Genomic DNA, 14453 nt, shown 5'->3' on the forward strand with positions numbered 1-14453 from the left:
CCATACATACAACTACTGCACATCGTAGCAGAACTCAAAGTAGAAGCTTTTTTACATACAAATCGCGCTGGTCTATATAGCAAATACTCAATCTCGAAAATATTCCAGACCGAACATGATACAACTACATTATACGAGCCGTGCATGGACTAGATCAGCGACATTCTTTGTGACGAGATCAAAAGCGCCGACGCACTTAATCCGAGCGAACGCCACGAACCCACGGCTCAAAACAACGTGGTAAACAACTTGTTTTGACAGGACTAGAAAGTTCACCTGCATTCTCGTCCAAACATAAATATTGTGTTTACAAAATATAATATCGGTACTTTCCCACAAAGTACAAATAAGTCAACTACATGCAACACACAAAACTGAACCAAAGTTCAGCAACAGCAGCGTTTCCCAACACACACATACCATCTTTTACAATTTTCTTACGTACCGGCCAAAATAGACAGAATTCTCCCTCTCACTGATGGGGAATAATAATTAACCTTCCCTGTAGGCTTTTGATGTAATTAGTTCACGTGCGAGATCTGATGTGATGATGATAAAACTTAATTTTTCAAGGATATAGGTGTAAGGCTATCTACGCCTTTTCTTACAACCTAGCTGTCCTTACATCTAACACAACCTTCTAATAAATGATAAGCAAGTAGAACAAACGGACAAATAAGTAAACAAACAAACAACTAACACAACACTGATCGAGGGCCACGCTTTTCTGCCTGTAGAATTCTCAACATTAAAGGCACAGTAAGCCTCCCGTAAACCCTCACAGATACTGTCAGGCTTTTACTCACAGTACAAACACCCTTCCATTTGAACGCTCACCAAACGGGAACATCCTAGGTGCCCTCCGTAAAGAGCGAGCAATTGTCAAAGAATTTATTTTTGCGTGGTTTATCTTACCCCTGAGCCATCGTGAACCCGTGTGATTAAGTTGATCGTCCCTATTTTTCAACCTCGTTGCCCCGGAAAGTCATAAATAGACCACAGCTTTAACTCTGAACCAAGGAGCTGATACAGTACACTCCTTGCTCTGAACGCATAACAAGAGGCCACTCACATGTTGGTAGACGTTTGCCTGCACACTGTCATAATAACATCCGACTGCAGTCTTTCTGTGTTTTGCCTTTTTGAGAATGGAGTGTTTCCACACTTGGCGTATTCTCGTCTGCTTCGTGTGTTTCACATGGACAGTCAGTCTCGTAAGTTTTTGTTTGTTTGTTTGTTGTTGTTGTTGTTGTTGTTGTTGTTTGTTGGGTGTTGTTGTTGTTGTTGTTGTTGTTGTTGTTGGGTGTTGTTGTTTGTTGGTTGTTGTTGTTGTTTGTTGGTGTTTGTTGGTGTTTGTTGTTGTTGTTGTTGTTGTTGTTGTAGTTGTTGTTGTTGTTGTTGTTTTGTTTCGGTTTTGGTTGGTTGATTGTTGGTTTGGAACGTCCCTCCAAAATGTTTATACGTTATTTGCATTTTTGACCAAAATATGACATTTTACACAGATCAAGACAGTTAGGGTTCCTCCAAGACCGCGCCATTGGTCGAGGGTAAACTTGAAGAAGTTTCCAAAATAAAAGAAGCTGAAAGGCAAATAACGGTATGTACAGTATAAGAGAAAAGGATACTATAAGGTAACGATAAGGATAACATTTCATATCTCAGAAATTCGGGCTGCTTTCTTACTTGGGACAGCGAGCTGCCATACAATACGGCGCAACCCTTTTTTTTTTTCTTTTTTTTTTCGTGAATGATGCTTGTATTTGTGTTTTCACGTCCTGAGACTTTCGCTGTGAGCTTGGGATCTTTATCGTGCGCATTTTTGCACACGGGGCTGTTCGACACCGAGAAGAGTCTGCACATAGTTGACTCGGGGAAAATAAATCCCTCGCCAAACTTGGGATCGAGCCCACGCCGATAGCGACAACTGGTTTTAAAATCAGCGACCACCAAACCACTGAACATTCCCCCCTCCCCATTCCATCCTCCCACCCCATGTATGTTGTAATTGTCCAAGTGTGCTTTTCTGTTATATGATTCTGTCCTTTCGGTCAGGTGATGTCCTGTAATGTACAGCATATACATGTAAAAACAAAACTGTACAAAAAGAGAATAAAAAAATAAAAATAAAAATCGGCGCCGCTTTACCGACGTCGACTGAGCTATATATATATAATGACAATAGTAGCTTGTTGAAACTTGCTCTAGCATATCACCAACATAAATTCGTTACAAAAAATGTGCAGGTTTTGACTCCTCGACGTGATAAGTTGAGTAACTTTGAAATAAAACGGTAGGGTCATTGCGGCTTGCCATACCTTGTTTGCTTTAGGCCATCAGACTTACTGCAAGTTTAGGTTACATGCTAATCCCATGTGGCATGTACCAAAACACGACGTCCGGGAACGGCCTTGAACCCGGATGAGATAAGTGTTATTGAAGTTTTAAAAGGAGGGTATCACGGGGGTATCACGTGACATAGATGTCAATTATAGGACATTCCCTGTGAGGACGTCAAGCCTTAAATTATGTTCTGTTGAAACTCAGTGAGGGGGCCCGGGTAGCTCAGGTGGTAGAGCACTGGATTTGTGATCCGGGGTCCCGGTGTAGGATCCGGTCCGGTCCCCCCTCTGAAGTAGTCCCCCGGGGGACCAATTCGTGGCAAAAACTGCTCTATAATGGTCCCCCCTTAGACATCCAGCCTCGTTTTTCTTGTTACAATGTTAGTAATGTTACCAGCAATTTTAGAGAAAAGAAAGGAAAGAATCAGAGACTGGTTTCATTTCTTCTTATCAGTATTTATTTATTATTCATTTTATTTCATGTCATTTTTCTTTTGAACGGCATTATAAATCAGATCTATTTTATTTTCTGCAAAATATAGTCAAACAAAGAGATTGCTGTCTGTGCACTACATTTCACGACTTTCCGACCTTGACATTGTAGTGGGGGTCAAGTGGGCGTCGGCATCATTGTCCAATCAGAAATTTTGATGCGCTTCCGCTTCCTGTCCCGCCCAGTCTGCGCAAAAGAAATGGCGCAAAACTGTTTGCGCGGAAAAAGGTGATGAAAAAAAGAACACAACCTGGTTTGATAACCAAATGATTGCGATCTTGCATTATAGCATCATTTAATGTGGAACAACGACACATCTGATAAACAAATAGCCAGTTTGTTACCAACATGAGAAACTAGGGTTTAGAATCGAAGCGGTAAACCCGGACGCTGTTTGTACACGTAAATCCTGAGAAGCTATCGAAGTAGGTGACATGTCGTTTCACCCCGAGTGTGCCAGCACCGGCCCTCTACCCGCCAAACCTCCACTAGGCAGGGAAAGTGGTTCGACCTTGCATGAATGCAGGGCAAGTTCGAGTTTGCTAGCTAAAATTGCTGCTAGTGCTGCCTTGTCTAGATCTGGAACTTTTTCAATTGGATTTTTTCTCTCTATTATACTGGAATAAGTGGGTGCTTTTCTAGATCTAAGCATCGACCGAATTAGATAATGATGTTCCTTGCATTGCATTCTCCTAAATCTGTTATTCTAACCAGTTTGTTTAAGAATATAATTGTTCGTTTTTTGTTGATAAGCTTACAAGATTTTTTCTTTTTTAAGTAAGTGGTTTCACACGTACAACATGAGACCCACATGCACTAGACAATGGAAGTTGGGGTCCTCGTTCAATACCACAAATGCCAGTATTATACTTCAGACTCCTTTTGGAGGAATGTGTGGGGTTTGGGTGTTGAACTTGAAGTGGCAGATTGTTTGCACAGGTATGAATGTTCGTACGTGCACGCATGTATACAGGCATTTGTTTGTCAAGCAGGAACATGCAACATTTTGTTGACCGTATGTAAGTGCGTGTGTAATAAAACCAACGACAAACAATACAAAAAGCTCCAGCTCTGCTTCTTCACCAGTCACAGACGCATTGCGTTGTTCAGCTTTCCAGAAATATATTAACTCAGTCAGAACCGGCTTCATGAATATTTTATTTCAGGAAAAAGTCAATCGAATCTACACAAAAAAAGGTTATTGCGTTGTTCTGTCTTTGAGACTGTATCACGTAATATTGAGCTACTAGAAGAAACATGTCTGTGGCATAGTTTGACCCAACAGATAGAGAAGTCAACAGAGGTATTCTGCCGTCAGCAGCTTTATTGCTGTTTTGAATTTGATCTTGCATAATTTTATTACATAATTTTGCAACACACAAAGAAATCGTAATTGAATATTTTACGCAAAATTGAATAATTCGCAAACATGTTTGTATGAACAAATATTATTTCAAGAAAATATGAGTGTGAGGATGGACGTATTTTGAGTGAAGTAGCAGAAATTCTTTTTAAGTTCTTTAGCTACATGCACACGTTCTGTTAATTACGTTCTTAGCAGGGAGATCCAGATTAATAATACTGCTGTGACAGGTTGTGGTTTCCATACACACTTTGAATACAGGAAAACAAAAACAAAAACACAGTTAAAAAAAAATGTGCACATAATTATGATTAAAATATTAAAGTGTACAGAATAAAAGCAAGATATGTACAAAAACAAATCTCGTGGTTCTCTTGTCAAACCCACTGTAGTAAGCACAGAATAGGAGAGAAGATTTTGGAGAAGGTGGCTTAACCCACTGAAGTAAATGATCAAGAGGATTCTAAGCATCCAGTGCTAAAGCTCTCAAATCACAAGACATACACACTTGTTGTGGCTATCCGAACTGTTGATTTAAAAAACCATACCTACAAATTGTAAACATCCATTACAAAATTATATATATTGTATGGATCTGTCTTTGTAAAATATACTGTACAGAAAATTTGAAATAATCTGCACAAATCTCGTGGTTCTCTTGTCAAGTAGTAGGCACAGAAAAAAAACCAAAAAACCCTGTGTTTTGTCTTGTAAATGATACTTTACTAAATGTGTACAGTATTCTAAGAAAAGAAAAATGTTTCCTTTTTATCATATCAATTGCCTCCCTTGAATTTTATTTGTAAAATAATTCTGAGAAAAAAAGCTTTCTACTTAAAAGCAGTGCAATCAAGAAAATGGGTACAACCTGTGTGTATACCTTTATTCCTTATTCTTTTTATTTAACTGAGGATGTCACTACGCAGTTTCACTGATTTAAAAAAAATTCGCTTCAAATTATCTCCCTTGAACAAACACTTCTTTTTACAATTAAATTTTGTTTACACGAAGAGGTAGTTTTAAGGGTATATATACAAGAAAACAATATTGCAACCTTAGATGTATTTACATTTGGATTAATTCCATTAAAAAAAAAATCAAACTATAAATGATAAATCAAAATAAAACAGATTTTGGGGCTGTGCACAAGCTGATAGGATTAAACACGAAAGTCGTACCCAAGAATCGTCAAATACTTTTGCTAACAGCTATACTTAAACATAAGAAAATATGATCTGCATCTCTTGTTATGAAGATGATGGCACTGGTCCACCGAAGTGCATGCCATATATGCTTTACTGTGCGCTCTCCCTCTCAATGGTCATTCTCTGGCTGACTTGATTCTGAGGAGATAAAAGAAAACACATTCAGTACAAGCTGTAAAAAATAACAACAAAACTAGTATTACTTAAAGTAGCTGCTGGTTTCTGAGTATTTGATTGAAGGCCCAATCCGACTTGTAAGAAGTTTGCCCGACTGTCGCAGATTTGGTCAGGTAATTAGATGGAGTAAAATCATGCCTCAATTTGGTAACATACAAACTGCAATATTCTAAGGCTGTGAGTGAGAGAATACATCGGCGCCACTTTTTAAAAACTTTCTTTTTGTGTGTGCGCATGTTTTAGTGCCAAAAATGAAGAGGCCGAGTGCTCTCTCTGCAAAACTTGTGTGAAGCTTCAGAGCTCTATCAATGGTTTGAAAGAAAAAACATACTTTTCCATTTTTGACGTTCTTGTTCCCTTCCCTGAAATTTACTGTCCGTAGGTTACCGGATTTTGTTAATGTCCGTGAAAACCTCAACTATTCATTGCTGAGTGCCTAGTGATAGCTATCCCCCCCAACGACCTAGCACTGCTGAATCCTGATCCTGGGGGGGGGGGGGGGGGGTGGGGGTAGGGGGTGGGGGTGGGGGGTGGGGGGGTTGTTATTAAACCATCAGATTACAAAGTAAGACTTCATTGTAATGTGCAGATATTTGTTCAGGTGCCCACGATTTTCTATGTGAAAACATGTTGCAAACTAACATGAACCCAACCATAAAACGTGATGTAGGTGAGTAGCCCATCTAGAAAAAAAGAACCTGTTCTAATTCGGAATTAGAACAGGTTCGTTTTTCTAGATGGGCTACTCACCTACATCACGTTTCATGGTTGGGTTCATGTTAGTTAGCAACATGTTTTCAAATTCTCATCAGGCAATCACGGCTGACACTAAACACAGAACAGGTGGGAGAGACATAATTCAATTTACTCACCTTCCTTGCATTGTGAGACTGGCCATATGAATCTGCTGAAGTAGTTCCTGCACATATTTAATCAAATATGTATCTTAATAACGTGTTAATATCGCTTGTTCTAGCAAATCAGACTTGACAGTTTTCTGAAGGCTTGCACAATTTAAGAGCTTGCCTGTCCCCAATCATTACAATAAGAAACAACATCTAGTATGCAAGTATTTTCAGGGTATGAAGGTTTTAATATAATGTCGGTTCTTCTGGGGGCATGGAGAAACACCTTACACAAAGTAGAACATACACAACAAATTTCACACAATTGAGGTCACACCATAGTTTTACTCACAAACAAACAACAGCAATACAATAAACAGTCTGCAAACGCCTACATGTTGTCTACACTAGGTATAAAGAAACAAAGAAGCACATGAAGACGGGCTTTGTCAAGTAGACCATTATAGCGAATGAGCAACAGCTGATGATCCAAACCACCAAATTAACATGATTTCCCCTTCATATTGACGATGCATGACTTCAATTTTTCAAAGTAAGTCTCTTGGTGCGTTTACGGATACATTCATTGTCACAATTACGACATGCTAATGTCTAACCTGGGTAAACTTCAATTCATGACTTTTTTCAAACTGGCATAGAAATTATGAGCATACCAGAATTATTTTCCTGTTAGACTGTCTTCTTCTTTTTCTTCTTCTGCGTTCGATATTCAATTCATGGCTGTCATATCGTCAGGTCAGTGGCTGCCATGAAGTCTGCAGTCTTCAGTGTCGGACTGTCAAATGATATTGTAAATAACATAATTTTTGGGTAAAAAATCAAAAGGTATGAGAAATAATCCTTACTTTTTTTGTAATAACCCTCACCACCAATTGTTTTATTTCATTTCCATTTTAACAGATTTAGCACCTCTCCGAAAACCAGAAATACACTTTAAATCCCCCCCCCCCCCCCCTCGGCCCCCCCTTCATAAACTAATTAAATAACTAATTAAGGAAAAAAATCCTTACATCATAAAAAATCAGAACCACCAAAACCACCCCCCACCCATCCCTGAATACAAAAACACTTCAAAATAAAAAATGAAAACATTTAATTCCACTTACAAAATATAAAAGTTGTTATGCTTTATTTTCATTATCTGTTTACAAACACATAAATTGCTGTGCAAATCTTTTTAAAAACATCAATGCCTGAGACACCAGTAACCTGTTTATAGTGTTGACCTTGTAGCTTTTCAGTTTAAGAGGCTGTTCTGGAATCTGCACTAAAGTCAAACATAACCATGAATACCGTGGGAAAAATATTACATCACCAAGACCGAAAAAATAACACCAACCGACACTCCTCACCCTTATTTCACCCACTATGCCAACCCAAAGACTGGAAAATAATAATCAAATACAGAATGAACAAAAATGCTTGATTTCATTTCTTCAATGATAAGTTGAAAATCTTCATTCTTCATAATAATGTTATTGGCATAATGTGTAATTGCCACAATTTACAGAGTTTAATGAAAAAATGATGCGATAAAAATCAAAGTGAAAACATTTGTTTATAAACTGATACCTTATTTACCTTGTGGCTTGTGTGCCCCATGTTTAGGAGCGGCTCAAACGTCCTCTGCTCCTCAGTCTGCAAGAAATTAAGCGATGGCCTGAAGGAGAATGGAAAAAATCCTTTGTCAGCACCATGTGTATGTGTGTGGGTGGGTGTGTTAGATAAATAGGCGGGGGGGGGGGGGGGTGGAGGTGCAATAGCTACCACGCCTAATGCAGTCTGCATAACATGTGCAACACTTCTACAGAGCTTTTATGATACAAAGCTTCAAATAAGAAACACATTACAATCAAATGAAAGCTGAGCCTGTCATTGCAAAATAAGGAATATACAACAATCCAGTGGCATGTAAAATATTGTTCCTTCAGAAAGATGGCTCTGACAGCAGAAACAATTTAACTTGAAGTTTGAGTCCAAAATTATTTCTCTACATTAGTGAACGTACTTGCAGTAATACCCCTCACACATGAACTATTCACAGACTGAATAACAGTGTGTTCCCAATGTTGCTTCCGTGTATCGGTTAGATCCATCTCGGTTAGATCCATCTGCAGAGTACGGATTGTCATCCGTTTAATATTAAAAAGGAAAAACAATCAGAACTTGTCATCAGTGATCAACCTACCTTACAAGAGTGGGGTGAAACTGAAACACTCACTTCCTGCCAACATGTCTGCAAAAAAAGGAAACAATGCCAATGAAAGCTTAAAATGATTCTTGTGTTCAATATGTGTACACGTGCTTCATTTCTGGGGTGAAAGTGTAAAATATATCGATGGATTGATAGAACAATATAGCCTCAAGTTCACCGCACCAAAAAATACTTATCAATCAACATTGTCATCACTCGATCAGCTATTCCATCTCTTTCATGTGTGTGTGTGTGTGTGTGATGGTGTGAGCGTGTGTGTGTTTGTGTACGTGTGTGTGTGTGTGTGTGTGTGTGTTTGTGAACAAGCTTTGAAAAACGTATGTTTACCTTGCTCTAGATCTACTGATTTTCGTAGGCGGAGACTTCTCTGCCGTGAGGGCGGCTTCGTTTCCCTGGCAGAATTCAACATCTTGTACAGATCTGCTGGTGATTTTCTTTTCCTCCGCTTCGTGAGTCACTTGATCCACAGATTTAACGAACATTGAATGTTCTTTTAGTTCTTGTGACGGAAGTACAATCAAAGAATTAAGTGGGCATTCCTGAGTCCTCTGCTGACTTCATGTCCACAAAGTAAATCGCACAAACTTGCAGGGTTTGAAGGGTAGTTTATTACTTTGAAGAAGAACAGCTAGTCGTCGCTGCCCGTTCAGCATTCTTCGCGCGACAGTTTTGCAGAGGAAGGCAATGCAGTTTTTTTCCCCTGCTGAATGTTGCCAGGGTGCACAAACTGAGAAAGCATTCCCGATTTTCCACAATGTTCTACTTCTGCAGAGTCTTTTGCACAACATGATTTATAACTGCCAGTGTACGTCTAATTCATGATGACTACCTGACAGCTGGGTCAAAAGTTACGTTCGAGAAAATATTCGAACTAAGTTCCAAACAACTCGAAGAGCAGACATGCAACATGTGGGATTTGGGCAAGCGGAAACGCCGTAGATCTAATGTCATTCAAGGGTATCGTAATGTGGGAATGTCAAGGCCAGTTTTTGACTGGTTTTGAACTGAAGTTGGGCTCCGAATGGAAATAAACACTTCCTCCAGCTGCGCGACCCATCGATAACAACAGTTGGAACTGGTAGGATGATGAACAGGTCTTGTGAACTGGCTACCCACTGTTACGGTTCAAGTATAAGTTCAAAGTAAACACTCAACTGAGGTGGCAGGTAATGGCGGACTTGACTTCCTTCATAACCAAATATCACTCTTCTGACAAAAAAACGCAAATGCTATGTTAAACCGGAAAATACGTAAACCGGAAAAGGAAGCGCATCAAAACCAAAATGGCAGCCCCCATGAAATTCGAAAGGTCACGGAAACAAGTCGTGAATACCGGACGAAGATATAGATTGAAAATGGCTTGAATGCCTAAGAAAAACGAGGCTGGATGTCTAAGGGGGGACCATTATAGAGCAGTTTTTGCCACGAATTGGTCCCCCGGGGGACTACTTCAGAGGGGGGACCGGACCGGATCCTACACCGGGTTCGAATCCGGGCCGCCGAGACGGACACGGGTCAACTCTATGTGCTGACCCAGAGACGATATCCAGCAGTGTCCCACCCCCGTGTCACCACAGTGGCACGTAAACGACCTCGGTCATTCTGCCATAAGTGCAGATGCCGGCTGATACCACCTAAACACGCATGCACTTGTTGTGTATCTCATCCAAAGTCGGGGTAAACACAGAACATGCCCCTTGTGGCTTTGCCGTCTGGGTGTTAAACTTGGATTTCTTCCTGTTGAAACTTAGTCAAAATCCTAGTAAAAAGCGATAATCTTTGAAACTCGATGCGTTCAGTAAGCTATCTGTGCATGTTCAAATGACATAATCTAACCACTGTTGTCAGTCAGAGTTAATAGACGAGACAGGGAAATAACTCTGTCGGGTTTGTATGGGTTGCAAAAGAGTGAATACTCTTGCACCGAAACACGCTGAGTAGGATTAAACCAATCATTCAGAATACAGGCATAACAACATTCAAGATTGAGGCTTTATCGAGACTGACAAACCTTTCTAAATGTCATTACAGGCCGAAGTCGTGTGTCTGAAACACGTGACATTACAGGCCGAAGTGTGTGTCTGAAACACGTGACATTACAGGCCAAAGTATATGTCAGAAACACGTGACATTACAGGCCGAAGGGTGTGTCTGAAACACGTGACATTACAGGCCGAAGTATGTGTCTGAAACACGTGACATTACAGGCCAAAGTATGTGTCTGAAACACGTGACATTACAGGCCGAAGGGTGTGTCTGCAACACGTGACATTACAGGCCGAAGCGTGTGTCTGAAACACGTGAACAAGGAGCATGTGGGGATAGTTTGTTTATTTTCTTTTTGTTTATTCTGTTACGACCCATACAAACCCGACAGAGTTATTTCATGACACTGACATTTACCAAAAGTCAGCAGAGGGTGAAAGTCGCTTATTCATTTCAATGCTGGTTGTGCGGGAAAAGCAGTTTGACCAGAGCTAACCAATCGGTGAGCGCGATAAGAAAAGTCTGCGCAAAGTCACTGCCGAGTCAACTGAAATTTTGAGTCGCGGCTTAATCTGTCCTAAAGTGGTGTTCACATGGTGGACTTTGTACCAACTTTCAACGTTCAAACGATTTTAGTCGGCGCCAAGTCAAATCAAGATCGCTGCCCTTGTGAACAGCGAAAACGCTCAAAATAGTTTCAAGCGGCGATTCTCGCCAGACTTCCTCCAAATGCTCTAAGAGTTGGCTGCTAACTGATCTGGCCTAAATCGTAGCTAAATCGCTGGGGCCGTTCACATGGCACACTTTTCGCCGGTCTAGCACCAACATCTCGGGAGCGATTTTAAATCAACAAAAGATGGGGAAAAGTTGCTTGGAAGTCTGCCTTGTGTACGGCACTTTATTCTCTCAGATGCCGGGAGAATGGTTCCAATTCCTCATGACTCTCACTTATTCTATCACTCTATTATTTAGAGCGCTTACTAGTGAGCATGTTGGGCAACAGACACCCCCATTAGAATGCAAATCGAGTTCGAAGCATGCCTTTTTTACACACGTGTGAGGAAAAGCATGTAGATGAATATTTTTAATAGAGGCAAGCGTTTGTGTTGACAGACACTGGGTACCGACGCTTCAAAAGTAGGTCACACGGTATGCCCTCGACAGTCTCCAGACACTCGGTGAAAACGTTTACAGGGATCAATAAATGCATTTTTGTTACAGGGATATAATTTAAAACAGTTGATCACATAATGTCCTGCATTAATCTACAAGTTTTTCAAAACACTTGATCGATTCATATGTGTGATGACCTACATTAGATTAAAAATAGGTCATAGCTGCCCGGAACCCCATTGTAGCGTTGTGTGGCGTTTGAAAATTAATTTAAAGCGTGCATTTTCAAACAAAAGAGTGGAAAGCATGTAGATTGATATATTTCATTAGAGGTAAGCGTATTCATTGACAGACACAGGGAGCGACCTTTCAAAAGTAGGTCACACGGTGTGCCCTCGACAGTCTCCAACCATTCTGTCACAGTCACAGGGATCAATAAATGCTTTTTTTGTTGTCACGAGGTAATATCTATAACAGTTAACCAAATAAATTCCGTCAATAGTCTGTGACCTTTTGATTATCTTTGACAAGTTCATCTATAGTCTGTGACCTTTTGATTATCTTTGACAAGTTCATCTATCTCATATGACCTATTTTTTGCTGGAATATAGGTCATCACTACCGGGAGCGAAAGACGTTTGCCTCCAAAGAACTATCTTACAACAAAATATCTACATGTATGCACAGACACAAAACACTTGTATCACTCTAATGAAATATATTAATCTACATGCTTTCCACTCATTTCGTCCTTCACAAGTACAAATGTAAAGATGGTTAAAGCTAAGCAAAACTTTACAAGTACATTTCAAAATCCACATCACATTTTTCTGTGTGTGTGTGTGTGTGTGTGTGTGTGTGTGTGTGTGTGTGTGTGTGTGTGTGTGTGTGTGTGTGTGTGTGAAAATCTATTTCCATAAGCACACACAAAAGAAAAAGTCTCTTTTTATGAGTACATGTATGCAAAACCAGTTTTTTTTTAAAATCCCGATCAACATCCAACATAAACAAAATCATGAATTAATGTATTTTGTTAGTGTCAAAAAGAATAAACAAAACACAGTTTTCCAACAAACACTTGAACATAGCACTATTTGAATCGTCAGTGTACCAAAGGAATGTTTGTCAACTCACAGAACTTGCAGGTGACGCCAGGATTTGTTACTGTTCCCGACAGTCCCCGCCACAGTTGCAAAGGGCGGTGCACTGAAGACCTGCAGCTCCACATTTGCACCTTGCCTTGCAGCCTTTTTTGCACCCACAGCGAATCAGTTCGTAACAGGAATCTTCAGCCTGGAGCAAAGTGGTCCACAAGGGCTTCCACCCCTCTTTTTCTTCTTTGGTCCAACCCCAGTCCTTTGGAGAAGGTAAAGAGGGAGCATTCTGCAGAGATTGCCCCTATACAAACTCTGCTCAGTAGGCAGCGCGGAGAACATGCTGATGCAGAGCATCGAAGGTGGGAGGAATGTTCTCAATGGAACAGCACTTCTGAGAGAACAAGCGTTGCCTTGCTTCATGGACTGTTGACGATGTGCTGTTCTCATACATCAAGACAACAAACTGTTCAATCTTGCTGATGCAATCGCTGAAAGGTTTTCTCATTGCAGCAAGTTCAAGGAAAGCTGAAATTGCTTCTGGAAAAGCTGCCCAAGATGTCCATGCTGTTGTCTTGCCTTTTGACGAGAAAAAGTACACGGTGTCACATCCGTTCACATAAAGTGCTTTGAACTTCGGATAAGGCGCTATATAAATAAAGAGAATAATAATAAAAATAAAAAATCCTGTTAATGCATGAAAAACTGGCAGGTCACTGACATTTCCAGGCGGAAGACTACCAGCAATCTTGTGTGCAGCAATGTGGTGAAAATGCTTTCCCGAACCAAATGATACCCACAGCTCATTGCCATGCCACTTTTCAGCAAAATAAATGGCAAGGACAACAACATCAGTGTCAGCAGTTCGTATTGCGATTCTTCTGTGTCCTTGTGCAATACAGTGTGCAGCATGAAGAAACATGCGTGTGTCCGCTTCTTCTTGATTGCAACTATCAATGGTGGACAGGATAACATCAGGGGGAGAGCAGATGACTTTTTCTCCACATGTAGCAATGACAACTTTGTCCGTGACCTTCTGGCGGATCAGTTCTCTTGCGAGAAACTGGAACAAATCTTCTTTGTTGCCATCGTTTCGAAGGAAGCTCATCCAGTTCGATGGAATTGGTGAAGTTGGAGTCACTTTCCGTCGCTGCCCATGGCAACGTTTCCGCCGTGTAGAGGATTTCAAGCTGTCAGGAAGGTAGATATCCCAGACAACATCCACTCTTGACACCTTTTCCAGCTGAGAAAGCACGTATGGTATAAAGACGAAATCTGCCTACTCCTGAAACGTGCGTGATGTCTTTGGAGATAGACGCTGAACAATGAAAGCACCATCAAGTATCCTGGCATCAACTTCTGCAAATGCATTCTTTGGTCGAGCAGACGTTTTTGTAACGTGTGTGGAGCTTAGTGAGCACGCTAACAGCAGGTCTTCCTTCAGCTCTGGATTTTCAAGACAAGAAGCTTTTTCCAGTCCATGAAGGATATCCTCAGTTCGAAGGTCAGGCACTTCCATGAAGCCTGTATCATCAGTAGTGGGCAGCTCATCATCAAACTTCTCTCCCCTAGGCTCGTAAACCAAAGAAGAATCACAGCCAA

At 40.6% G+C, this 14453-nt stretch overlaps 1 protein-coding gene and 1 long non-coding RNA gene across 2 annotated transcripts in view; one reads left to right on the forward strand and one right to left on the reverse strand.

Moving 5' to 3' along the window:
- The first annotated feature begins 1045 nt into the window (after positions 1-1045).
- Positions 1046-14453, forward strand: part of LOC138979774 (NPC intracellular cholesterol transporter 1-like) — a 39745-nt gene continuing 26337 nt past the window's right edge. The window contains exon 1 of the mRNA XM_070352513.1: positions 1046-1214. Coding sequence (XP_070208614.1) covers positions 1149-1214 — 66 coding nt within the window. The 5' untranslated portion in view covers positions 1046-1148. The remainder of the gene's footprint in view (positions 1215-14453) is intronic.
- Positions 6282-8124, reverse strand: LOC138980761 (uncharacterized). The gene is made up of 3 exons (XR_011460436.1): positions 8025-8124; positions 7097-7218; positions 6282-6496 (listed from the first exon to the last, which is right to left on the reverse strand). It is a non-coding gene; the product is annotated as an uncharacterized lncRNA (long non-coding RNA).

This window comes from Littorina saxatilis, linkage group LG11 (genome assembly GCF_037325665.1).
Source record: "Littorina saxatilis isolate snail1 linkage group LG11, US_GU_Lsax_2.0, whole genome shotgun sequence".
NCBI lineage: Eukaryota > Metazoa > Mollusca > Gastropoda > Littorinimorpha > Littorinidae > Littorina > Littorina saxatilis.